This window comes from Procambarus clarkii, chromosome 28, assembly GCF_040958095.1.
Source record: "Procambarus clarkii isolate CNS0578487 chromosome 28, FALCON_Pclarkii_2.0, whole genome shotgun sequence".
Taxonomy (NCBI): domain Eukaryota; kingdom Metazoa; phylum Arthropoda; class Malacostraca; order Decapoda; family Cambaridae; genus Procambarus; species Procambarus clarkii.
The window spans coordinates 42,056,409-42,083,279 of NC_091177.1; the positions used below are offsets into that span (position 1 = coordinate 42,056,409).

At 43.5% G+C, this 26,871-nt stretch overlaps 1 protein-coding gene across 3 annotated transcripts in view; it reads right to left on the reverse strand.

The window, feature by feature from the left end:
* LOC123755067 (V-type proton ATPase 116 kDa subunit a 1) overlaps positions 1-24,513 on the reverse strand; it is a 73,890-nt gene extending 49,377 nt beyond the window's left edge. The window contains exons 1-5 of one of the 3 annotated variants that reach the window (XM_069332955.1): positions 24,395-24,513; positions 16,299-16,434; positions 15,852-16,028; positions 12,958-13,086; positions 935-1,011 (exon numbers count right to left, since the gene is read on the reverse strand). In XM_069332955.1, coding sequence (XP_069189056.1) covers positions 935-1,011; positions 12,958-13,086; positions 15,852-16,028; positions 16,299-16,415 — 500 coding nt within the window. In that variant the 5' untranslated portion in view covers positions 16,416-16,434; positions 24,395-24,513. Of the gene's footprint in view, positions 1-934; positions 1,045-12,957; positions 13,087-15,851; positions 16,029-16,298; positions 16,435-24,305; positions 24,325-24,394 lie in introns of those variants that run through there. The other 2 variants (XM_069332953.1, XM_069332954.1) reach the window with 2 other exon arrangements.
* Between the last annotated feature and the right edge of the window lie 2,358 nt (positions 24,514-26,871).

Consider the following 26,871-nt stretch of genomic DNA (forward strand, 5'->3'; position numbering starts at 1 on the left):
ATTGCGGCTAAAATATGCCACCTACGATTTTTTTGTTATTTTTTCCGTGATCAGGGAACAAAAATGAACACTTCTTTAAGACGAAAGAATTTTTTGGATTTTTTTTTTTGTTGCGCCTGTGGGTGTGAATTCCATTTGGGCCCCTAGCGGTTTGTGGGTTAAAGAACCCTTCGAGAAATGGTGGCCTCTAAATAAGACACCTGAATGATTGAGAAGCTGCCAGCGAACACCTATAGAAAAACCTAAGGATTTGTAACTCAAAGCAAATATATGACTTAGGGTCTAGACAACAGTGAGGCTGAGAAAGGACATGCACATGAAGCCAACACCAAAAAAATGGTAACAAACAGAAGCACAAGACCCTGAAGGACAGAGTCTAAAGGATAGCCAACACTTATCTGGAAAAAAAGAAAGCAAGGAGCTGTATACAGGAGAGCAGCACACACACGACTGATTCAGTATTATCAGCTGGATCCCGTGCTGCCGGGGCCACTGCCTGTCTGTGGGGGCCAGGGTGTAGCTAGCAAGGGTAATGGCCTAACTACTTTTCTTCCTAGTTGTCCGAGTTGCTAATAGTAATTTCTTTACAGCTTTGTGTTTTAAAGTGCTCTACAGTTCTGGTTATATTCTCTCTTGATCCTGGGTTGAGAAATTACTTAGACTCCCCGTACCTCTTAATGGACCAGATTCTGACTTTGGTCTGTCGAATGCTTTTATGGTTTGCAGGTCTCGGTCATAAAGACACGTTATGTCCCCACCGGCCTGGTGGGACATCATGCATGCACACCTAGGTAGCATAAGAAATCAACAGAGCTCACAAAATTGTGGGCTCACTGTAAAATTGCTCACAATAACAGTCTTATATAATGACCATAATAATAAAAATAAGGAACTTACCCATGGAAGAAACAAAATAAATACCAGCAAAACTTACCCAAGTTGAACAGGTCCTTTTCCTTCCTCAGCTGGTAGAAGGTTCTGTGTGATGCTGGTGTTGGGTTCAGAATCTCTCTGTTCAAGATGGAGGGAAGAAGGCGTCTCTTGCTGTTAGTCGAGCTCGAGCAATACAATGTACACCACACAACAGTACACACCAATCACACCACCCATGATATTCACAATGTTCAACAAGTGACATTACACAATAAACAAATGCATAACATTTGACATCACAATTTTAACATTTATTTCAATACATTAATTGCAAATAGGCACATACACAAAGCAGAAATTTAGTGTTATTTACAAAATTTAAATAAAAAGTTAAACAGTTATAAGAAATTATAAATAAGCAATTAAACATCCCCAAAAAATTAGTATTTATGTTGGGCATTTAATGGAGAAAATATTTGTTCAATTACAATGTTATTAAATCCCAGAAGAAATTTTGGTTAAGCACAGCAGATGTGAGCAGATGGAGTTGAGGTTTGAGTCGTGCCGAAGAACCAGCATCGAAGAATCACACGCATGGGGGGTGGGGGGAAGGAAAATGAGAATCATTAATTACTATTAACCAATCAATCCATTAACATTTTACCAATAAATGCAGTTTCATTAAACTTTTTCTTAGAAGATATTACACACCCATTTCCATTACCAGATTATTTTTTATTTTTTTTTTAATACATGCCAACCAGGTTAAAGATTATACAGTATATATAAATAGTTAATACTGTAATACATTTAGTCTTATTAAATTGAAATACAATGCAACCACAATCTTGCGAGCCTCTCTTCGGCGAATCTGACTGCAACGCATACTTTGCACACCAGATTTACTCACCCACTTCATGGACAAGAGATCAGCGAAGCAGGTGATGTGCAGATTTGCCAAGGCTGCAGGTCCACAGTTCACCGACCAGGAGGAAAGTTAGTGGGCTGGGTTCAATAATGCCATTTTTGTGGAGAGCCCTTTCAGCTCCCTGGAGCTATACCGGGCTGACGTGCATACATTAGACCATGGCAACAGTCAATCAATGGAGTTCTAGGCCAACCGGAGACCACTGCCAGAGCCTGGCCCTTTCAGATGAGGCACGAGAAGCAATCGCCTATGGACACCCCCATGTAATTGGAAGCAGTCTATGTCTGCCATCCACCAGATCAGGCACCCAGAAGTGTAGGAATTCCAAAACAAACTACATCTGGTTAAAAAATGCAAACCGAAAGCCGAACTAGCAAACAGGAATTCCCAATCGAAAACAAGCATGAGGTCACCACAGCTGCCACGGCGCTGTCCTCGACTCCCCCCCCCCCTCTTTGGGAGGGGGAAGGGTGGGGTCCAAGACCTTCCACGCTGGCTAGCCAACCTCAGTTCAAGAAGCTGTTGTGTTGGTGGCGGTCGATCGAATCTGGCTCCATCCTTCTGAGCAGTGCTGCACAGCGGTGATGGTGGTCTGTGTTGGTGGTGTGTGACCCAGGAGTAACACAAGAGTACTGGGGATGCATGCACCTAGGACCACCTTGCCTAGGTGCCCTGTAAGTACTGCCTTTGCAGTTTAGTTAACTTCCATGAGCCGTTCGGGACACTACCTCCACTTGGTTCGGTTGCTGCTCGGCAATTGCCTACCCTTGGGGTTCAGCTGGGGTGGTTTTTACTCCTGTTTGGCCTTGGGTAGGAGGAGGTATCGTCGCTGGCTGGGGTAGGAGGTTGTATCGTCACTGGCTGGGGCACGAGGTACTGTGCAGCCGTGTTATATGCATAGCAACCAGTTCTGTTCTCCTGGAGATGACGTGCTATTGCAGGGATTTTGTTTTTTGTTTTGTTTTGCCTGATGGGGAGTCTGCCTGGTGTGGCTATAGAACCACTTGTATAAATTTGGTGGCCCTCCACTAGGTCCCCATGATTGCACACATTGCAAGGGTTCAGCTTTTAGTTTGCTTGGTAGCTCTGGGATAACTGGTTAGCAGTACCTGACCTGGGCTTTCCTTAGCAGTCAGCCTAAGGGCTCTGGGAACCCCAATTGGGGCTCATTGGTCCAATGGAAGAGACCTCTGAGACCCACCTCGCTTCATGAGAGTTTGAGGGTTGCTCTGCCCCTTTGTATGACCACTCACAGTCTTTGTCTCCACCTTGCTGCCTGTTGGGTCAATGACACCTTTGACCTGGAGACCTGCGAGTGCTGTTCTTTGCTTGTACTCCTATTCATCAAGTCCACTGATATTGATATTTGGGTGCAGGTAGCTTCAGCGTTCCATGCACAGTTTATTTTGCTGCAACGAGCTAGGTTGGTTGCCTTTCCGGATGCCTCGCAGCTGCCCCGCTTTGGTTATAGAGACCCGGACTTGGGGGTGTTAGTCGCCTCGACTTTGGTTTTTTCCGTGCCCCCCTTTCCCTTCCCCCTGCTGTGGTTCATCCTGCTCCCCTTTTCCCCTGCTCCCGGCTCCAAAATGTCTGAGTGTTTCGGAGTCGGGGCAGGGTTTTCTTGTTGGTGAGATTCGGGCGGCTTCAACGACTGCCCCTTCTGGTTCGTCAGCAGAGGCATTCAAGCCTGTTCCTCCTGCCAGGGCTTAGGGTTGCACCAGAGGGCCCCCTTCATCCCTGATTTTCTGGTGGACTACCTTTTCTCCAGAGGCAGAGGGTTTGGAGGACATCTTGGCCCTGGGTCCTGACGTGGAGGATCCCTGGGGTGGGGAGGAGTTGACTTGGGTTGCTTGGGACCCGTTTGATCCCACTTGGGTGTTGATACTCTCAGTGCAGGGCTTGTTACAGGGAAAAGGGTTTTCTTATTCCCTCCCCACCCTTCCTGTGCGAGTTTGATACGAGTTCGTCTCCTTCCCCGGAGTTTGGTTCCGGGTTTCCTTGGGTTCCTCGGTTCCCTCCTCCTGGAGGTTTTCGGCTTCCCGCATTTTGCCGAGGGAGGTGTGGGAGGCCCTTGCGGCTTACTTTCTGCGAGACCCGGATTACGACTCAATAATGGATCTTCCTCCTTTTGAGTTTGGCTCCTCTTTTCCTTACTGGGTGCGTTAAGAGGTGCCGGAGTCTTCCTGGCTGGCAGACTGCCTTTCTTTTCGTTGGAGGGCATGGAATGCATTCTGTCGGACCCGCACACTTGAGTGGCGAATTGACTACGGTCATTCAGGTTTACCTGGGGGGAGAGTTTAAGCACCTCAATGCATGCTTGTGAAAGCTCAATGCTTTCCCCCATGAAAGCATGGGAGAAAGCATTCTCCCACATGCTTTCTCGTGATGTTGGCCAGGTGCAGCTTCACGTGCAAGTTCCCTCTCTTTCAGCATCTCTGGTGGCCAAGGATTTGTGCGCCTGTGGCCATTTGGCTTCAGTCTTGCGCTTCTTTTCCCTGCTGGAGCTGTCTTCGAACTGCTTCGGACACATCCTCATGGAGGATGTGGAGGAGCTAGGTTCCGGGCCTGTGTCCGGTTTCTTGCCTCGGCGGCTTGGGCGTCGGCTGTCTTGTTGAAGTTGTTTGTGCCGATTCTGAAGGAAGTGGTGTCTGTTCTTTGCGTCCCACCTCATGTGCCAGCAGACAGTGCTGTCCACTCTCTGAAAACTGCTTGGGCCTTGGCTCTTAGATTTGCACCCCCCTTTTTGTCTGTTGCTGTTTTGCACAATCTGAGGTGGTGCATTTTTTTCAAGCGGCTTTATCTAGTTGGCAGTCAATGTCGGACTTAACCCAATCTGTTAGGTGTTCGGGTTTACATCGATGACTGGCTGGTGTGGGCTCCCAGCCAGTCTGCATGTCTGCTCGCCAGGATTTAGTTCTTTCCCAGCTCGCCGGGTTCGGGTTCTTGATGAACTGGGGGAAGTCCCATTTGGTTCCCTCTCAGGTTCAGACTTGGCTGGGTCTTGTGTGGGACGCTCGAACCATTTCCTTGCCTCTTCCTCCCGCGGCATTGCAGCGGCTGCAGTCCTGCCTTCGGCTGTTTTTGGAGGACACCCGGATCACGCGTTGGTTGTTCAAACAGTTGTGTGTGAGTCTGAACTTCGCGGTGCTGGTCTACCCGTCGGATCGATCTTGCTTCGGCGGCTGTTCTGGTTCCTTCGAGGACATCCCTTCCGCTGCTCTTGCAATCGCTGGGTTCAGACTCCGGGGACCTTGCATCAGCTGCTGCGTTGCCAGCTTCCTCTTCGGGTTTTTGGGGGTTCTGTGCCGTGGCACCTACTCGAGCCCTCGCTCAATGTGTTCACAGATACATCATCTCTCGGCTGGGGTCCGTCCTTCCGTTGGGCTCACAGCACAGGGCGGGAGTTTGCAGCGGTGTGGCATTTGTTTCGGAGAGGTTCACGTCGCTCACGGATCGACGATTCGGCTCCATTCAGACTGCCCTCCTGTGGCTTGTTGCCTAAACTGCGGGAGTTCGATGTGGTCCTTTGCTCTTTGGCAAAGGGTGACTCGTCTGCCCAGTTCTCAGGGTTTGGCTCTCCTGGCGGTTCATGTCCAGGGAATGTCCAATGTACTGGTGGACGGCCTGTCCCATTTCATTTCCCTGTCCACGGAATGGATGGGTGTCTCGTTCCATTGGCTCTGCTGAATGTTCAGGTGCCCGGACATGGTCCTCTTTGCATCAGTTTGGTCGAGGCGTCTCCCGGTATATGTGGCACCCTCTCCCGACTGCGAGGCCGTCAGGGTTGATGCCTTTCGACTGGACTGGTCGAGGTGGGTTTACTTGTTCCTCTTCCCACCGGTTCGGAACTCCAAAATACTTTTTCTCGTATGCAAGAACAAAAATTGCATCCAGCACCCTTGCACATGGGTGATGGAACTTTCACAGATGATAAAGAAATGAGTGAAATACTGAGGCTTCAATATGATTCTGTTTTCAGTGAGCCCCTGAACACATTGAAGACCAATGATCCCAATGAATTCTTCACGAATGTGACACCAACATTGAACCACATATCAGCTGTCAACCTAACCCCACTGGACTGTGAAGTAGCTATAGACATGCTCATGCACTCTGCACCAGGTCCAGACTAATGGAATTCTATATTCACCAGTAAGTGAAAAACACCACTATCACAGCCCCTAAACATCTTTTGGAGATGGAGCCTAGATACTGGTGTCATCCTGACATACTTAAAACAATGGAGACTGTGCCACTTCACAAAGGAGGTAGTAAAGCAGATGCAAATAATTGTAGACCAATAGCTTTAACTTCACATATACAAAATCTTTGAAAGAGTGCTAAGATGTAAGATTACAAATCACATGGAATCACACCATCTACTTAACCCCCAGACAACTTCGGTTCAGAACAGAGCACTCCTCCCTCTCAATTGCTAGATCACTATAACATGGGGAGCCGGTCGGCCGAGCGGACAGCACGCTGGACTTGTGATCCTGTGGTCCCGGGTTCGATCCCGGGCGCCGGCGAGAAACAATGGGCAGAGTTTCTTTCACCCTATGCCCCTGTTACCTAGCAGTAAAATAGGTACCTGGGTGTTAGTCAGCTGTCACAGGCTGCTTCCTGGGGGTGGAGGCCTGGTCGAGGACTGGGCCATGGGGACACTAAAAAGCCCAGAAATCATCTCAAGATAACCTCAAGATGGCCTTAGGTGCAATGAAATAATTAAAATGTAGATGTAATATACACAGACTTTGCAAAAGCTTTTGACAAATGTGACAATGGTGTTATTGCACACAAACAGCATGGGAAAGGAATTACAGTACTGTACTGGCAAAATAGGGAGATGAATCTTCAACTTCTTAACGAACAGAATGCAGAGTATAATAGTTAACACAGTAAAATCCGAAACATCTACTGTGAAAAGCTGAGTCCCCCAAAGTACCATACTTGCTCCAGTATGGTACTTTTTCTCATTCTAATATCAGACATAAACAAGGATATAAACTACAGTACTGTGTCATCATTTGCAGATAACACTAGGATTTTCATGTGCGTAAACAATATAGAAAACACAGCAAACCTCGAATCAGATGTAAATTGTGTCTTTCAATGGGCCACAGATAACATGATGCTTAATGAAAATTTGTTCCAGCTCCTGCGCTATGGGAAAACAAAAATGTAAAAGTGAAACCATATATAATGGGGAATCAAATCACATTACAAAATGAAAAAGCAATGTAAAGGATCTAGGAGTAATCATGTTAGAAGACCTTACCTTTACAGAACACAATAAAGTAGCTGTCACGACTGCAAAAAAAAATGACAGGTTGGATAACAAGGACCTTCCAAACAAGGAATGCCATACCAATAATAATACTTTTCAAGACACTATTGTTGCACACTAACAGCCCCATTTAGAGCCTGAAAAATTGCTGACCTAGAGAGCGTTCAAAGATCCTTTACTGGTGCTAGAGTCCACTAAGTAATCTTAATTATTGGGACCGATTAAAAGTCCTAAATCTGTACTCTAGAGCGCAGGTGAGAGACACACACATCGTAATCTACACATGGAAGATATTAGAGGGACTGGTTCCAAATCTGAACATGGAGATTACATCACATGAAACCAGTAGGCATGGCAGGATAGCCCCATTGAAAAGCAGAGGTGCAATATGTATGCTGAGGAAAACTCCAACATCAAGGGCCCAAGACTTCAACACTTGCTCGCTACATGTAAGGAGCATAACTGGCCGGCCTCTCAGTGTTCGAGAGAGAACTCGACTAACACCTCCAAAGAATATCTGATCAACTATGATTCATACGTCAAGGCTGCGAGCAGCTGCGTCCAACAGCTTGCTTGAGCAGAGGACGAACTGGGATCGGGCCGCGGGGCTGTTGATACCCGGAAGCTATAGAAAGTAGGCACAAGGTAAGTAGTGGATGGAACACACACAATTTCCATGCAACAGTATGCTAATAGCACATTGCATCAATCAGGAAGGCATTTACATTTTTTGTCTCAATGTAGCATCTATTCTGGTACACCGAGCTTTAGTCCTCACATTTGTTTACATAAACGAAGTGTTTAATTTCTGCTGTTTCATTTCTATCTCATTTAGCACATATTGCAAGATAAAAGGGGCCTCATTCTTAAGGACATGAGAGATCTGAGCTTGTGGGTAAAGCTACAAGCTATGTTGTTCCATTTCCCAATCAGTATGCCTTTGTAATGGATGCTTGTCCTTTAATGGAACCTGTTAGAGATGTTTTTCTCCAGTATGGATATTTACTAATTTTGTCAAAGTTATAGTTTTTCTGGTGCCAATGCCCCACCCACCCCATCTCCCTTCCGCTCCTCACAGTAATACCTGTACTAGTAAATCCTCCCGTCCTCCTAAGGTTCCCAACATCAAAAACTGTTGTACTAAAGTGCCCTCTCCTAATGTAGCAGAGGGCCCAAAATAAAAAACAGGACAGTACATCAATTTCACGAGCCGCTACCATTTTCTAGTACACTACAACATTTTTTGGCCTCGGGTAGAGTACACGTCAAAATGTGACGTTCTATTAGAAGGACGATTGGGCAAATTGCTCCCTACCCTCCCTCCCTCTCTAAGCACTCAACATGTAAACAGCAGTCACTACTATAGCTAGAAACATTTTCAGTAAACCCATTAATAATGGTATCCCCCTGCCTTATGCTAGATATCTCATTACAGATCTGTAAAACTTAAAGATAGGGAATCAAAAACAAAACACTCCAAATGGTACACATTTCTCAGTCCACCCAAAATTACAGTAGATAAAATGTCAATAAGCTTTAATGTATCCAATGCACTTCCACCATTACAAAACCTTAACTGGTGTTAATCCAACCCAGCATGCCAATCCATATTTAACAACTGTTGAAAAAAAATAGTTATTCCAATGAAAACCAAAATCAAGCAAAACCCATGAAAAAATTGCTTTTGCATGAAGGAAACCTAATCCAAACATCAGGCATCAGTAAGTCAATTTTCATATGGCTTGCAGAATCCCCAAAGAAGGAAACCCCTGCAACTGTTATCTTGCACCTAACATGTTAATTAAAATGTAGCATTTAGTTCTTTAACAAATGTCTTAGTGCATATGCTTATTGCTTTTGAACAGTAAGTCTATCTTACCTTACAGTCCGTATACAGTATTCATTTTTACAGCAGAGATAAAAATGATTTTGACAGGATCTTCAAAGTTCCTTTACGACAATTTATACAAGGTGGTGCATAATGGAGGATACTGTAGAGTTCCAATCAACTTCTATGATATACTTAATTAAAAACACTAATGCATAAAATTATTTTACTTGCTATTATGACAACTGCACATTTTGTTTCCCACAGAAAAACTACATTCCTATTATACTTTAATTCCTGATCAGAGTAAGATCATGTAACTAATGTCTAATTTTAAGCTGTAGTCAGAATGTGATTATGAGACCCGGGTGGGTCTCATAATCACACTTTTTTTTTCCGAGGTTTATCGGTTTATTATTGAGTTATATTGAACCTGTTGATAATGCTCATTTGCATTATCAACAGGTTCATCTATCAATCACAGCCTTTCTCAAAATTAATATGATTTAAAGATTTAAAGCAGAAAAAACAAAAGGATTAAATAATGATAATTTTATCATAAAAAGTAGTTTTTATTTTGTCACTAACTATCCAGCCTGAGAGCATGGCCTTGTTCCTCTCTTATACCACTCACAAGCAACTTTAACCAACTTGCACAATTTCAGGCTTGTACAATACTTTTAGATTCAGCAGCATCAAATTTGAATGTCTTAGTTTGAAGTTGTTAAATATGTAACAAATGTGTTTTGCCAATATTCGCTACACACTATCACTCGAGGATTTCAGTGTCTCTTGTTAACAAATCTGCCACTTTTGTAACTGGTGTTTGGATAATCACATTTTGACCATGATTTCAATATGCAGTTTATCTATCCTTATTTTTACAGCTTAATACATGCTCAGTCGAGCCTTACTAAAGGAAATCATTTATGAAGCTTCTTTATAAGCATTCGATTTAGAATTTTGTCTATGAATTCCTTAAATATAAAGATTTGTATTAAATTTCTGGGGCTGTATAAGCTTAAAGTCACTTAAAGTTAAAGCTTTACTGTAATAAAAACACACAAAATTATAACATTAATTTAATTTACCATAACATACTGTACTCCTTCAGTGATATTATTCAAAACCTGACGTCATGTTTCTTGTACGATGATTTTGTTTTAAATATCAATTAGACTATTGATATGAATACTCACTACATGCAGAAGGCCACTAGCATTACTCACTCAATATGGCAACAACATACAAAAACTGGGTCACGGAAAGCAAATTCAAAACAAGAGCATGAAGCAACTAAAAAGTACGAGCTCCAACAAACTGAATAAAGAGCAAAACTAACATTATAAAATTACTGGTACAAAATGTTGAGCTCAAAATATTTCCTACATGTTTTCTCTAATCTTCTGTAATATTAATGCTGCAAAGAGTATCTATAACATTAATGAATCGGCAAACGAGGGAAACAAACGAGCCTATTTGTAATTCTTTATATCAGAGATGACCAAAATAATTTATCGGATATTACACCCAAACACGTAAAGCATTAAACCCATTAAACATAGTTAACATAAAAGACAAAACTTGTTTATGATCAAGACCTTTTATATACGAAGGACAAAATATTTAATATTTACCCATGTTTAAACACAATCAATATGGAAATTAAGCATATTAAATGAATGCAAGAATAAATGACAAGGAATTAATGGTAAATTTAAGTCTTCCAAGGTTTATAAAATGAATTTTTTCTTGAGAAAGATTTTGTTAATATGAATGGTACAAAAAGGCGGTGGTGGTGGTGGTTGTTCTGCTACAGGTCCCCCCACACAATGACTCGCTGGCAGAGTCAGGCAACAACACACACCTACTGTACCCTTCATGAAAGATGTAAACAATAATACTGTATATCAACGCTAAAAATGTGGCTTATGATTTCTCATTTGTTTAAATTAATCATTTTAAATAGGACTTCATGAGACGTATCTCAAGTGCTCTCGTGCTCTCGCTCGCTCTCTCGTGCTATCTCTCTCTCTCTCATACTATCTCTCTCTCTCTCTCGTACTATCTCTCTCTCTCGTACTATCTCTCTCTCTCTCTCGTGCTATCTCTCTCTCTCTCTCTCGTGCTATCTCTCTCTCTCTCGTACTATCTCTCTCTCTCTCGTACTATCTCTCTCTCTCTCTCTCTCTCTCTCTCTCTCTCTCTCTCTCTCTCTCTCTCTCTCTCTCTCTCTCTCTCTCTCTCTCTCTCTCGTGCTCTCTCTCGTGCTCTCTCTCTCTCTCTCTCGTGCTCTCTCGTGCTCTCTCTCTCTCTCTCGTACTATCTCTCTCTCTCTCTCGTACTATCTCTCTCTCTCTCTCGTACTATCTCTCTCTCTCTCTCTCTCTCTCTCTCTCGTACTATCTCTCTCTCTCTCTCTCTCGTACTATCTCTCTCTCTCTCTCTCTCGTACTATCTCTCTCTCTCTCTCTCTCGTACTATCTCTCTCTCTCTCTCGTACTATCTCTCTCTCTCGTACTATCTCTCTCTCGTACTATCTCTCTCTCTCTCTCTCTCTCTCTCTCTCGCTATCTCTCTCTTCTCTCTCTCTCGTGCTATCTCTCTCTCTCTCTCTCTCTCTCTCTCTCTCTCTCTCTCGTGCTCTCTCTCTTGTGCTCTCTCTCTCGTGCTCTCTCTCTCTCTCTCTCTCTCGTGCTCTCTCTCTCTCTCTCGTGCTCTCTCTCTCTCTCTTTCTCTCTCTCGTGCTATCTCTCGTGCTATCTCTCTCTCTCTCTCTCGTGCTATCTCTCTCTCTCTCTCTCGTGCTATCTCTCTCTCTCTCTCTCGTGCTATCTCTCTCTCTCTCTCTCGTGCTATCTCTCTCTCTCTCTCTCGTGCTATCTCTCTCTCTCTCTCTCGTGCTATCTCTCTCTCTCTCTCTCGTGCTATCTCTCTCTCTCTCTCTCGTGCTATCTCTCTCTCTCTCTCTCGTGCTATCTCTCTCTCTCTCTCTCGTGCTATCTCTCTCTCTCTCTCTCGTGCTATCTCTCTCTCTCTCTCTCGTGCTATCTCTCTCTCTCTCTCTCGTGCTATCTCTCTCTCTCTCTCTCTCGTGCTATCTCTCTCTCTCTCTCTCTCGTGCTATCTCTCTCTCTCTCTCTCGTGCTATCTCTCTCTCTCTCTCTCGTGCTATCTCTCTCTCTCTCTCTCGTGCTATCTCTCTCTCTCTCGTGCTATCTCTCTCTCTCTCTCGTGCTATCTCTCTCTCTCTCTCGTGCTATCTCTCTCTCGTGCTCTCTCTCTCTCTTGTGCTCTCTCTCTCTCTCTCGTGCTCTCTCTCTCTCTCTCTCTCGTGCTCTCTCTCTCTCTCTCTCTCGTGCTCTCTCTCTCTCTCTCTCTCTCGTGTTCTCTCTCTCTCTCTCTCTCGTGTTCTCTCTCTCTCTCTCTCTCGTGCTCTCTCTCTCTCTCTCTCTCTCTCTCTCTCTCTCTCTCTCTCTCTCTCTCTCTCTCTCTCTCTCTCTCTCTCTCTCTCTCTCTCTCATGGAATTTAAGATGAGAAATTTATAACAAAAAATGAAAATACAGTTCTAATGTATTTTATTACAAATTTGTTAAAAACTTATTATTTTAATGTTTAAAAATATTATTCTACAGGAATGAAAAGATTGCTATGCATGTATTAACTCTTTAAAAATATCCACAGTATAAGCAATAGGAGTAAAATTAATATTTATGCAAGTATCTTTAAAAACAAAGTTACAATTTGCTGATATTTTATCCGGTACAAATGACTTTTTTACTGGGTTCCCTTGGTTCAGGCCCCAGTCACCCTGATGCCACACAATGTTACGCTTCTTTACTACAAAGTAATAATTTTTTACCACTAGTTCCTTGCCATTATTTTATATATCTCATGTTTTATAATTTCACTTTTGAATTTAAAAACTTATGGATAAAAAAATTACAAATACTGTATGTTCAAGATATGTTTGTATATTTGTCATTAAAATGAGTTATCAAATATCAATACTAAATAGAAACCAGTGTGAATTCACTCACCTCATCAAAGAAAATCTGGGTGATCTGTAAAACATGTTTCAATTCTGTCAGTTCAAGCGAGTTCTTCTTTAGGGTTTCAGCATTCCCATTGACTTCCCTCAATTCATTCTCCAATTTCTCAAATGTGGCCTGTTGCATACAACAAATTTTAGTACCACAGAGGAAACTATCGACATGCCAAATAGATTGGTAAAAAAAAAACAGCATTGAATGTAATGACATGCCCATTTCTGAGTGGCTCCCTGAAGCTACTGTATCTGATATAGTGCCAACTATTAGGTACTACCAGTCGCCGAGCTCTATTTTCCCTACCGAGGACCACAAGCCAGAACCTGGCCCTTTCAGAGTGATATTGGGAATGATGGCCATTATGATAAAATTGTTAGAAAATTAATCATGTTTACCATCACCAAAGAAGACACCCAGAAAATCGAGAAACAAAATGTGCAGTTGCCTGGTTAGAAGTGAGAGTGGCCTCAAAATCACGAAAGGAACTCCCCCCAACAATGTAAACAATCGAAAATTCATGAAATTAACACTAGCCTGTTCACCCCACCTCCCCCCCCCTTGTCTGTGGAGAGGGAGGTAGTCCAAGTCACCCGTCTGCTCCATCTTCAGTTCTATGATGGAAACATTCCCAACGCCCTGGGAAGGGATGTTGTCAGGGAGCCAATAAGGCTCATCCAGAAATCGGCGTTTCATTATATATATTTTTTTTTTTTTGCCTCTTGTGGCTCCCTGACGTTATCTACCCACAGAGAAGGAAACAAAATTGGGCACCAACCAGGAAGGAGAAACCATTGCTGAGAAAAGAAAATGGCATAAACTATGCAAGGGCACCGGGGACTAGGCAAGACACCATGCTGCCTGATAACCCCCCCCCCAAAAAAAAAAACGCACCCAAAGCAGCCCAACCATAAAAACACGGGCCCAAAGAACAGACTGCAGGCAAACCAATAACACAGCCCAGTGGACCCCACAAGTGCAAGTCTTAAGGCCACACCAAGGTGCCAGGACCAAGCCATGGCAAGAGGAGATCAGGCCCAAAGAAATATGTAAAGGCCCAAATCAGAGCACTTGACCAGGGGCCAGAACATGTCCACAGAGCCAGCCAAGAAGCAATAAAGAGCAACAGTGCAAGGGAAGACTGCAGGCTGGTGAGACAAAACAAGTGTGGACAACTGGAGAAAATGAACCACAGTACTAAGGGCTTGACAAGTGGCACAGTGTCACAAAGGTGGTGGCAAGAATTTGTAACCCCAGCCAAATGAACAAAGAACAGGAGGACCCGTCGGAAGCCCACCGACTCGAACTCGGCCAGAAAAGAATTAGTGTACATGCAACTTCAAGTACTCTCAATAACCAGGCTAACACTACATCTCACTGTGTACAGGAACACCAACAAGGGCAAAATCCACAACTCGGCTGAATCATCAAGATACAACAGCCCGAGCGGCAGAGACGATGCGGCACACACTAACATCAGAATAAAACTGGGGCTGGAGTAGCCGGCTGACCATGAGCTACCTCCTTCCTTCCTTCCTTTCCCCAAACAAGTGGTGGTGGTGTGGCAAAAGAGCTTCTGCTAGTTTGTCTACATAGGTTGGGGGAGTTCTTTCAGAAGTTTTAGTGGCTGCGGTCTCTATTGAAGTCAGCAGTGATCTGTTTTGTCTCGCTGACTTTCTGGTTGCTTAACTGGTGGTGACAAATAAATAAATGTCACAGCTCCCTGCACCTCTGAGGGGAGGAGGGGGGTATAAGGTTCTTGCTCTGGTTTCAGTAGGCAAATAGAACTCCACAGCTGATACGACCTAGTACCAGTACTACTATTGGTGATAGCTTCAGGGAGTTAAAAGATGCTACCCCCCCTAGAAAAATTCAATTTTACTTTTATATAAAAATTGAGATAAATGTACTCTGTACAAGAACCATCGAGGTATTAGTCTACCAAGTGTGGTGGGTAAAGTACATGATAATGACTGAAGGAGTACAGAAGATAACTGACCATTTAGTGATAATCAAGGTAGACTGTGGAGGATGAGGCAATGTGGATCAAATATGTGCATTGAGGTTAAGTACAGAATGCTTGAAGCAGGCATATACAGTACCATGTATATGGTATACATGGACTTTAAAGATAGAAGCATATACATGAATAAAATGCAACAAAGTGTGTAGCCTGCTAGTTTTTCTCAACTACATATACAAGATGTAGATTCCTGAAATCTGTATACATTACATCAGCATTTGGCTTATCTTCCAAGGTATCTAAAACTGATCACTACAACATAAATTATGAAAACAGTGAGTACTGTAAATAAGCCTACAGTGTAATACGTACACCTATTAATGCAAGTAAATGTGTTCCAAATTGTGGTAACCTAAATTTTAGGTACTGTAATTTGAATAAATTAAAGTTTTAGTTTTTGACTGCTCAACTACAAAAAAATTTCAGTTACCGAGATTCCTAGCAAACAAAAACCTAAATAAATTAGATTTTTCATTTCTGAACTTTCCAGGTAAAAATTGGTTAACTCAAATGAGGCGGACCCATCATCATCATACATTAATCCCAGGGATTACTGTATGATGATAACCACACTTTAAAGGTTAAATGTGTTGGAGACAAGGTTGGTCAGGATGGACTTGTATTAATATAATTGTGCAGAAATAAGAGACTACAACAGATATTAAGAAATCTCAATACAGTATACTACCTCCAGGTAAGGTAGACAAAAACCATTGGGCTCAACTGCCCAACAACATTTTCAAAATATCAAAACCAAAACTGCCCACAATAAAAACATTACTGTATACTGTACTAATGCAAACTTACTAAGGACAGAAAATTAAATAGCAATACAGTACTGTAATGTATAATCTTTGTACAGTACCTCCAAATCAACCATCTCACGAGGTTGAGGAGCTTCAGGATTTTCTCCAGTGTCCACAATTGGAAGGTTATCCTTCAGCATTTCTTTTTCCAGGTAACGAAGCTGTCGTTCCATTTCATCACAACGACGGACTTCATGCACAAACTTGCGTTGAAATGCATTGACATCTGGGTTCAGCTGTGAATGGATATTATAGTTAGAACAAGATTTCCTAATCCTTCAACACTTCTTTTAAGTGTTGTTAAGGTTAAGACAAGCAAATGTTAAAGGACGTATTCCACTACTGTTCAAAGGAAATTATACACACGAACATGGAAATTTAGTATTAATGACAGGATCCAATTAAAATCTTATCAATCAATTTTAGAAGCAACCATTATTTTAATAAGAATCTGTGGCAAATTGAACACAAAGACAAAATTTTTTGGCAAGGATTGCCAAACTCACGTCTCTGAACTGCACCAGGCCTATCTCGCCAAGCTCAGACACACAGTTGTATGCTGCCTCACTTGACAGGAAGAGCTGACACAGAGCCATTGCTTCACTACGGAAGATTGACCCCATGTTGACTGCTATGCTTCACCTGTGCACAACAAAGATATACAATACATAAAATTTGGATATAAACTACCAATATAAAACTTTTATACTGTAATTTAACTGACAGATACATAATATGTGCTTCTTATTTTAATGCATTTCTTATAAAAATGTCCATCTTGAGAGAAACCTTAGACTACAAAATTTTAAACTATGATAATCACCAGTTTTTGGTCAGGACCAGTTATTGTCACCTAAAGCATAGCATAAAATTAACCCCTTTACTGCACACTCTTTACAATGGCATTTTCGTGGTGTGCCAAAAATAAATTGCTCCAAAGACAGTATTTTTTGTTTTGATATTGTTAATTAGCATCCAGGAATAATGAAAATCCAAGTAAACAGTCTCTACCTCTTGTAGTTTACCTGTAGTGGCCCGTTTTGGTTTTTTGTAAATGAGGGGTCATTCCATCTCAAATCACCAAAGTCACCTATGGCTCCCACTCGACCCTCTCCAAATGCCATGAAATTTTGTTGTAAGATGGCCCTAAACCCCAAATGACACTGAAAAATATTAGAGGTCAATCTGCTTTGGTTCTTAAATAACAGATCCATATTGAATGGGCTCTCATCCCATTAATGAGTAAATACCACATAAATTACCAACTTTGACCCTTTGTTAAATCACGACTAGTGCCCAGAGAGGTGTGAAATTTGGCATACCAGGGCAACTTTTGGTGCGGAATACAGCAGTGTAATAAAAAAAAAAATAGTTTGGGTAGCCATTCAGCTACCAATCCATGCTAATATCACTGCCAATATATCTCAAAATATCTCAATATGCATCATTCCCAATATGGTTTTGAATGACACCATTGGATAGAGCAGATTTTTCTGTACAAGAATGACTTTTATTTAGGTTGGAATCTGAATTCCTAGCAACAGCCTGGCAGACCAAACCCTCCCAAGTCAAGCCCGGCCACGAGCTGGGCTCGGGGAGAAGAACAACTCCCAGAACCCCATCAACCAGGTAACCAGGTACTGGGGATCAAACCTGGAACCTCAGGACTATGAATCCGAGCAGGAGTTAGCAGGTGATAGCGTTTCAAAGGCTATCATTTGTGAGAAAGCAAGGAAATTGCATGAAGATCTTAAAAAAAAAAAAAAAATGGAACGAGTGATGCAGATGCGAAAGAGTTTAAGGTGAGCAGAGGATGGTTTGAGAAATTTAGAAAAAGTGGCATTCATAGAGTTGTGAGGCATGGGGAGGGTGCCAGCTCTGACAAACCAGCAGCTGAAAGATTTATTGGCAAATTTAAAGATTTTGTGCAGAATGAGACATTCCTACCACAACACGTGTTTGTGACGAGACAGGGCTATTCTGGAAAAGATTACTGAAGAAGACATACATTACCAAGGAGAAGTCATTGCCCAGACACAAGCCTATGAAAGATAGGTTTACTCTTGTGTTATGTGGTAATGCGAGTGGCGATTTGAAAATTAAACTCTTGCTTATGTATCATTCCGAAAATCCAAGGGTTTTCAAAACATATAATGTGCAGAAAAGCAAAATGTGTGTGATGTGAAGGGCTAATAGTAAGGCATGGGTGATGAGGCAATTTTTTACTGAGTGGGTAAATGAAGTGGTTCGCCCTTCCATAAAAAAAATACTGTATCTGCAGGAGAAAAGTTTGCCACTCAAGGCCGAATTCTCCTCGACAAGGCTCCTGCCCATCCTCCAGGCTTGGAGGATTCATTGATGGACTACTTTAGTTTTGTTACAGTAACGTTCTTTCCTCCCAACACCATTCCTCTACTTCAGCCTATGAACCAGAAAATCATTGTCAATTTTAAGAAGCTTTATGAAAGACACTTTTCCGGAGATGTGTCGAAGTGACAGATGCCACATACATCCTCCTCCTCGAGTTCTGGAAAAAAACATTTTAACATTTGTAGTGCTTTATAACTCGTAGACAAAGCCTGGCAAAATGTGACTAAGAACAATGATCTCTGGCTGGAGAGAATTGTGGCCTGAATGTGTTCCAGAATGAGACTTTGAAGGGTTTGAGCCAGAACCTGAAATCCTCTTGTTGAGGAAATTGTTTCTCTGGGCCAGCAATTAGGCTTGGAGTTGGATGGTGCTGATATTGAGGAGTTGGTGGAGGAACACAGCGAAGAACTGACCACCAAAGAACTCCAAGCCCTTCACAAGGAGCAGCTGAGGAAATTTCTTCAGTGGAGGAGCAGGCAGTACAGAATGTCCCTTCCTCAAAAATTAAGAAAATGTGTACAGCATGGGAAGAACTGCAAACTTTTGTTGAAACAAATCACCCAAATCAAGCTGCAGTAGGGCATTGCCTTAACCTTTTCAATGACACTGTGATGCATCACTACAGACAAATATTAAAACGAAGGAAAAAACAAATCTCCATGGACAAATTTTTAATGAGACAAACCAAGTAGTGAACCACAACCAGGTCCTAGTGGTATGCAGGCAAAGTGTAGGAGAGTGTGTACCCCAGACAAATCATCACTGCCTCATGTTACAATGGAAGGGGCCTCTCCTTCCAAACAGTAACACCTCTCTTCCTCACCATTTTCCATAAGCCAACAAGAGTCTTCAATAGAGGTAAGATTAATTTACGTACTGTACAGTATTGTAGTTAGAGAGAAAAATGTATTCAGTATAAAAGTTATTTTTAAGTTAATATTTTTGGGGCGTGTGGAACGAATTAATTCAGTTCCCATTATTTCTTATGGGAAAATTTGTTTCGACTTACAATGTTTCGACTTGCGATACGTTTCTAGGAACGGATTACAAGTGTAAGTCGAGGTCCCACTGTATATGCTACTGTATTGTATTATATTATATTCGTGATGTGTTGTTCACGTGTGTGTGTGTTAACTGATAGTTCCATCAGCCAGCCGCTGCTACTGTCATTCCCCCCTCCCCTTGCCTGTGTGTGCAGGTACTAAACTTCTTGTTTGTTGTATATACATATTTGAATGTTGATAAATTTGTGTAGTTGAACATCTGTGTATGTTCCCCAAGGTGTATTTAAGTATATATTTAATTACAGTGCCACCTCGACTTACGATTGCCCCAACTTACGATGTAAATTTGATCGAAAAATGCGACTCGACTTACGATAGTGTCATCGACTAACGATATTTGTTGGTACATGTTTGGGTCAACCGAGCACGTGGTTCCCACTGATGTGGGCCAATCTGCCTCAGTTTACTAGAGCTGCCCACTTAGTGACGATCATGCCTATAAGAAATTCCCTTTTTGTGGTGATTTTTTGCTTTTTGAACATAAAACTGATTATTATACTGTATATTATGCCATGGGTCCCAAGAAAGCCAGTGGAAAGGTTCAACATATGAAAACCCATGTAAGGATGACCATAGAGCAAAAACAAGAGATCATTTGTAAATATGAAGATGGTGTACAGGTTGTTGAACTAGCTAGGCAGTGCAACAAATCTCGGTCAACGATATCCACCATACTTGCTAAGAAAAAGGACATTATGAGTGCTAAAATGGCAAAAGGCGTATCAATAATCACGAAACATAGAACACAAACACTTGAGGATGTTGAACAGTTATTATTAATTTGGATACACAGCAAGGAGTTAGCGGGTGATAATGTTTCAGAGGCCATCATTTGTGAAAAAGCAAGGAAATTGCAAGAAGACCTTTTAAAGAAAACCCCTAGAACATGTGATGCAAATTAGAGAGTTTAAGGCGAGCAGGGGATGGTTTGAGAAATTTAGAAAAAGAAGTGGCCAGACCATACACTAGAAGGTGAAGAGACAATGACGTTTTGGTCCATCCTGAACCATTCTCAAGTCGATGTTGATCACATTTTCAATCAACTTGAGAATGGTCCAAGACGGACCGAATCATCATCATCATGACTGATAATGGGGGTAATGTCTCATAATGACTTTGAGACATTACCCCCCCCCACTATGGTCATGTGACGTCACCACCCACCATGAGACATTACCCCCCCCCACTATGGTCATGTGACGTCACCACCCACCATGAGACATTACCCTCCCCCACTAGGGTCATGTGACGTCACCACCCACCATGAGACATTACCCCCCCCACTATGGTCATGTGACGTCACCACCCACCATGAGACATTACCCCCCCCCCACTATGGTCACGTGACGTCACCACCCACCATGAGACATTACCCCCCCCCACTATGGTCACGTGACGTCACCACCCACCATGAGACATTACCCCCCCCACTATGGTCACGTGACGTCACCACCCACCATGAGACATTACCCCCCCCCACTATGGTCATGTGACGTCACCACCCACCATGAGACATTACCCCCCCCACTATGGTCACGTGACGTCACCACCCACCATGAGACATTACCCCCCCCCCACTATGGTCACGTGACGTCACCACCCACCATGAGACATTACCCCCCCCACTATGGTCACGTGACGTCACCACCCACCATGAGACATTACCCCCCCCCACTATGGTCACGTGACGTCACCACCCACCATGAGACATTACCCCCCCCACTATGGTCACGTGACGTCACCACCCACCATGAGACATTACCCCCCCCCACTATGGTCACGTGACGTCACCACCCACCATGAGACATTACCCCCCCCCACTATGGTCACGTGACGTCACCACCCACCATGAGACATTACCCCCCCCCCACTATGGTCATGTGATGTCACCACCCACCATGAGACATTAACCCCCCCACTATGGTCACGTGACGTCACCACCCACCATGAGACATTAACCCCCCCCACTATGGTCACGTGACGTCACCACCCACCATGAGACATTAACCCCCCCCACCATGAGACATTACCTCCCCCCCCCCACTGTGGTCACGTGACGTCACCACCCACCATGAGACATTACCCCCCCCCCCACTATGGTCATGTGATGTCACCACCCACCATGAGACATTAACCCCCCCCCCCACTATGGTCACGTGACGTCACCACCCACCATGAGACATTACCCCCCCCACTATGGTCACATGACGTCACCACCCACCATGAGACATTACCCCCCCCCACTATGGTCACGTGACGTCACCACCCACCATGAGACATTACCCCCCCCCACTATGGTCACGTGACGTCACCACCCACCATGAGACATTACCCCCCCCACTATGGTCATGTGACGTCACCACCCACCATGAGACATTACCCCCCCCCCCACTATGGTCATGTGACGTCACCACCCACCATGAGACATTACCCTCCCCCACTATGGTCACGTGACGTCACCACCCACCATGAGACATTACCCCCCTCCACTATGGTCATGTGACGTCACCACCCACCATGAGACATTACCCCCCCCCACTATGGTCATGTGACGTCACCACCCACCATGAGACATTACCCCCCCCCACTATGGTCACATGACGTCACCACCCACCATGAGACATTACCCCCCCCCACTATGGTCATGTGACGTCACCACCCACCATGAGACATTACCCCCCCCCACTATGGTCATGTGACGTCACCACCCACCATGAGACATTACCCCCCCCCCCCACTATGGTCACATGACGTCACCACCCACCATGAGACATTACCCCCCCCCACTTTGGTCACGTGACGTCACCACCCACCATGAGACATTACCCCCCCCCCACTATGGTCATGTGACGTCACCACCCACCATGAGACATTACCCCCCCCCACTATGGTCATGTGACGTCACCACCCACCATGAGACATTACCCTCCCCCACTATGGTCACGTGACGTCACCACCCACCATGAGACATTACCCCCCCCCACTATGGTCATGTGACGTCACCACCCACCATGAGACATTACCCCCCCCCACTATGGTCATGTGACGTCACCACCCACCATGAGACATTACCCCCCCCCACTATGGTCACATGACGTCACCACCCACCATGAGACATTACCCCCCCCCACTATGGTCATGTGACGTCACCACCCACCATGAGACATTACCCCCCCCCCACTATGGTCATGTGACGTCACCACCCACCATGAGACATTACCCCCCCCCCCCACTATGGTCACATGACGTCACCACCCACCATGAGACATTACCCCCCCCCCACTTTGGTCACGTGACGTCACCACCCACCATGAGACATTACCCCCCCCCCACTATGGTCATGTGACATCACCACCCACCATGAGACATTACCCCCCCCCACTATGGTCATGTGACGTCACCACCCACCATGAGACATTACCCCCCCCCCCCACTATGGTCATGTGACGTCACCACCCACCATGAGACATTACCCCCCCCCCACTATGGTCACGTGACGTCACCACCCACCATGAGACATTACCCCCCCCCACTATGGTCACATGACGTCACCACCCACCATGAGACATTACCCCCCCCACTATGGTCACGTGACGTCACCACCCACCAGGGTCACATCCTTCAGCCAGTCTTGAGTGGACTAGTGTACACATGTTTGGTGATGTGTCTAGTGACATCTCTGCTATGTCTTGGGCTGTGTGTTAATTGACGTCATTGTTATTGGTTGAGAGCAAACATAGAGCACTTTGTGTATACAAGAGGCGGTACCATGTAGAGTAAACATAGAGCACTTTGTGTATACAAGAGGCGGTACCATGTAGAGTAAACATAGAGCACTTTGTATACAAGAGGAGGTACCATGTAGAGTAAACATAGAGCACTTTGTGTATACAAGAGGAGGTACCATGTAGAGTAAACATAGAGCACTGTGTATACAAGAGGAGGTACCATGTAGAGTAAACATAGAGCACTTTGTGTATACAAGAGGAGGTACCATGTAGAGTAAACATAGAGCACTGTGTATACAAGAGGCGGTACCATGTAGAGTAAACATAGAGCACTTTGTGTATACAAGAGGCGGTACCATGTAGAGTAAACATAGAGCACTTTGTGTATACAAGAGGCGGTACCATGTAGAGTAAACATAGAGCACTGTGTATACAAGAGGAGGTACCATGTAGAGTAAACATAGAGCACTTTGTGTATACAAGAGGCGGTACCATGTAGAGTAAACATAGAGCACTGTGTATACAAGAAGCGGTACCATGTAAACATAGAGCACTTTGTGTACACAAGAGGCGGTACCATGTAGAGTAAACATAGAGCACTGTGTATACAAGAGGCGGTACCATGTAGAGTAAACTTAGAGCACTGTGTATACAAGAGGCGGTACCATGTAGAGTAAACATAGAGCACTATGTGTACAAGAGGCGGTACCATGTAGAGTAAACATAGAGCACTGTGTATACAAGAGGCGGTACCATGTAGAGTAAACATAGAGCACTGTGTATACAAGAGGCGGTACCATGTAGAGTAAACATAGAGCACTTTGTGTATACAAGAGGCGGTACCATGTAGAGCAGTTCACCCCCAGTAAACTGGTGGTTTGGACTATCTTGAGGTTATCTTGAGATGATTTCGGGGCTTTAGTGTCCCCGCGGCCCGGTCCTCGACCAGGCCTCCACCCCCAGGAAGCAGCCCGTGACAGCTGACTATCACCCAGGTACCTATTTTACTGCTAGGTAACAGGGGCATAGGGTGAAAGAAACTCTGCCCATTGTTTCTCGCCGGCGCCTGGGATCGAACCCAGGACCACAGGATCACAAGTCCCGCGTGCTGTCCGCTCGGCCGAGTTGGCTCCGACTCGACTCTAGACATTCACTCTGCCCTAATATCAACTAAGCAGTAGAGGCCAGCTGGCTCACTGATTTATAATGGAAAGTGTTATTTCACGGGTTTTATTCCACACGCCGCCATTCACATTATTATCGAACTAATCAATATTATATCTAATCTTGGTGGACGTATAGACTTGTGACCTATACATATATATATATACCTTACAAAAACACAAACTACCTGTGTGGTCAGGACCCACACAGCTGGGAGTGCAGGCCGCAGAGCACAGTGTACACTAAAGCAATATACAACACCAGAAAAGGACTTACTGATAATAAAGACTTGAGCGGCCGCCGCGGCTGCTGCTCTTCCCAACAACCTGTTGATCTCTGACTCTCCCGCGCTCTCCCGCTCTCCCGTACCTCCCTCTCCTGACACACTCAACCAATCACTACTCATCTTTACTGTGAAAGTTTATCAAGCGACGTTTTCATTGGACTACAGCCATGGCCTATATTTAGATATTACCAATCAAAATCAGTCATATGACAGACCAGCTGACTGAAGACAGCGCCATCTGCGGTGTTCGGTCGGCTGCAATATATCTTTTCTAGTTCTTAAAAATTACATTGTTAAGATTAAACAATTTTATTAACATATATTACTGCTGTTTACTAGTTCAAAGTTCTATCATACATATTAATTTAGTAAAGATGTAAATGTTATTGATATTATCTGTGAAACACTTAAGAGGTAAAATCAGATCATAATTAATCCGAACACCTCGTCTAGCGGGATATTTAAACTAATGTCTCGTAAAATACCTCATGCATACTTGAAATTTATTAAGGTTAATCTCTATAAACCTCCCAAATATGCTTAGTATTTCGAGAAAGCCTTAAATGTAATTACAGTATTGATACACTGCATTTGGTCGAGCTTATTTACCCAAGGGCCACTAATACTAGTGGCCTCGATTAGGACAGGAAGCCGTCGGCTTGTCAAAGGTCACCCCGCCCCCCCCCCTCCATTTGCCCTGATGATCTTTTCCAGCTGTATTTTAAAGCCCAGAGTTCTGGCGTTTACGATTTCGACGGGTAGGTGGTTCCACGGGTTTACAACCCTATGGGTGAAAAAGCATCTTATTTATTTATTTATTTATTTATTTATTTATTTATTTATTTATTTATTTATTTATTTATTTATTTATTTATATATATACAAGAAGGTACATTGGGTTTGTGAGAATACATTGGATAGTACAGTATTTACATTCTTGTAAAGCCACTAGTACGCGTAGCGTTTCGGGCAGGTCCTTAATTTAGCAGATAATTTTAAGTAGGTAATTTCTATCAGAATTGATAAATGATAAAGATACATTGCAAGAGAAAAATGAGATGAGAGAGCTTAGTAAGTATATTAAAGCACATTGTTATATTAAAGCTCTGATTGATTACATTGACAGCTTGATTAGTAATTTAAACAAGATTAATAGACACCATACAGCAGATTGACAGCACATATAAGACAGCAATGATCACAATGGTAAAGATGTTCAGATTGGGTACATAAAGATTGGGAGACTGGGTAGCAAAAGATACAGATAAACAAGATTTATAAACACCATACAACAGATTGGCAGCACATATAAGAAGACAGCAATGATCACAATGGTAAAGATGTTCAAATTGGGAACATAAAGGTTGGGAGATTGGGTAGCAATAGATACAGTGCAACTTTAAGGCAAAAAGTGAAAAACTATGAAGATGAAATTAGGTACTTTTTAGTATTGATTTTGAATGATGTAAAAGTTGGACAGCTTTTCAATTCAGTAGGGAGTGAGTTCCATAAACTGGGTCCCTTTATTTGCATAGAGTGTTTACACAGATTAAGTTTAACTCTGGGGATATCAAAGAGATATTTATTTCTGGTGTGGTGATAATGGGTCCTATTACATCTGTCCAGGAAGAGTTTCAGACAAGGATTTGCATTTAAGATCTCACATCTCCTGTTTTCTGCCTTACATTGTGGCTTGTTGAGCTTGAACCCGTTGCTCCTCGTTCGAGTTACATCTGATTTTTTTGAAGAAATTGTCCGGAGCGATATCCTCCAAATTATTTAGTATTTTGAAGGTTTCGATGAGATCCGCACTGTCATGCCTGGTCTGCAGTGTTAGCTCTGTGGCCCTCAACCGTTCCTGATACGAGAGATGACTAACTAAGCTCTGGTATAACTTTTGTTGCCCAGTGTTCCACCTTCTCCAGAGCAGCTATGTATTTCTGAAGATGAGGTCTCCATGATATGGAGACCACCTGAATGCAATAATCTGGTGGGGGCGCACCAGAGACTTATACAATTGAACGACTTTTTCTTTTCATTGAAGGTAAAGGTACACTTCATTATTCCCAGGGTTTGGTTCGCCTTTTTTACTGCCGCTCCCACTTGTTGGGCAACTTTTAGTGAATGATGGAGTCTGACTCCAAGGTCCTTTTCTTCATCTATCTGTTGTAATGTAGTGCTGTCAATGTGATAGTTGTAACGTGGATTGTTGTGACCGACATGCAAGGTCTTGCATTTATCGATATTAAAAAGCATTTGCCAGTCATCTGACCATTTGTGAAGTTCTTGTAGATCTCATTGTAAGGTCTCAATATCACCTTTACTTCTCACTTTACCATAGGTCTTAGTGACATCTGCAAATTTGATGACGTGGTTTGTAATATTTTTATCTATGTCGAGGGATTCTCTGCCGGCGCCATTGCTAGCTGGCCGCACACGGATTTGTTCCCGGAAAAAAACTCACGAT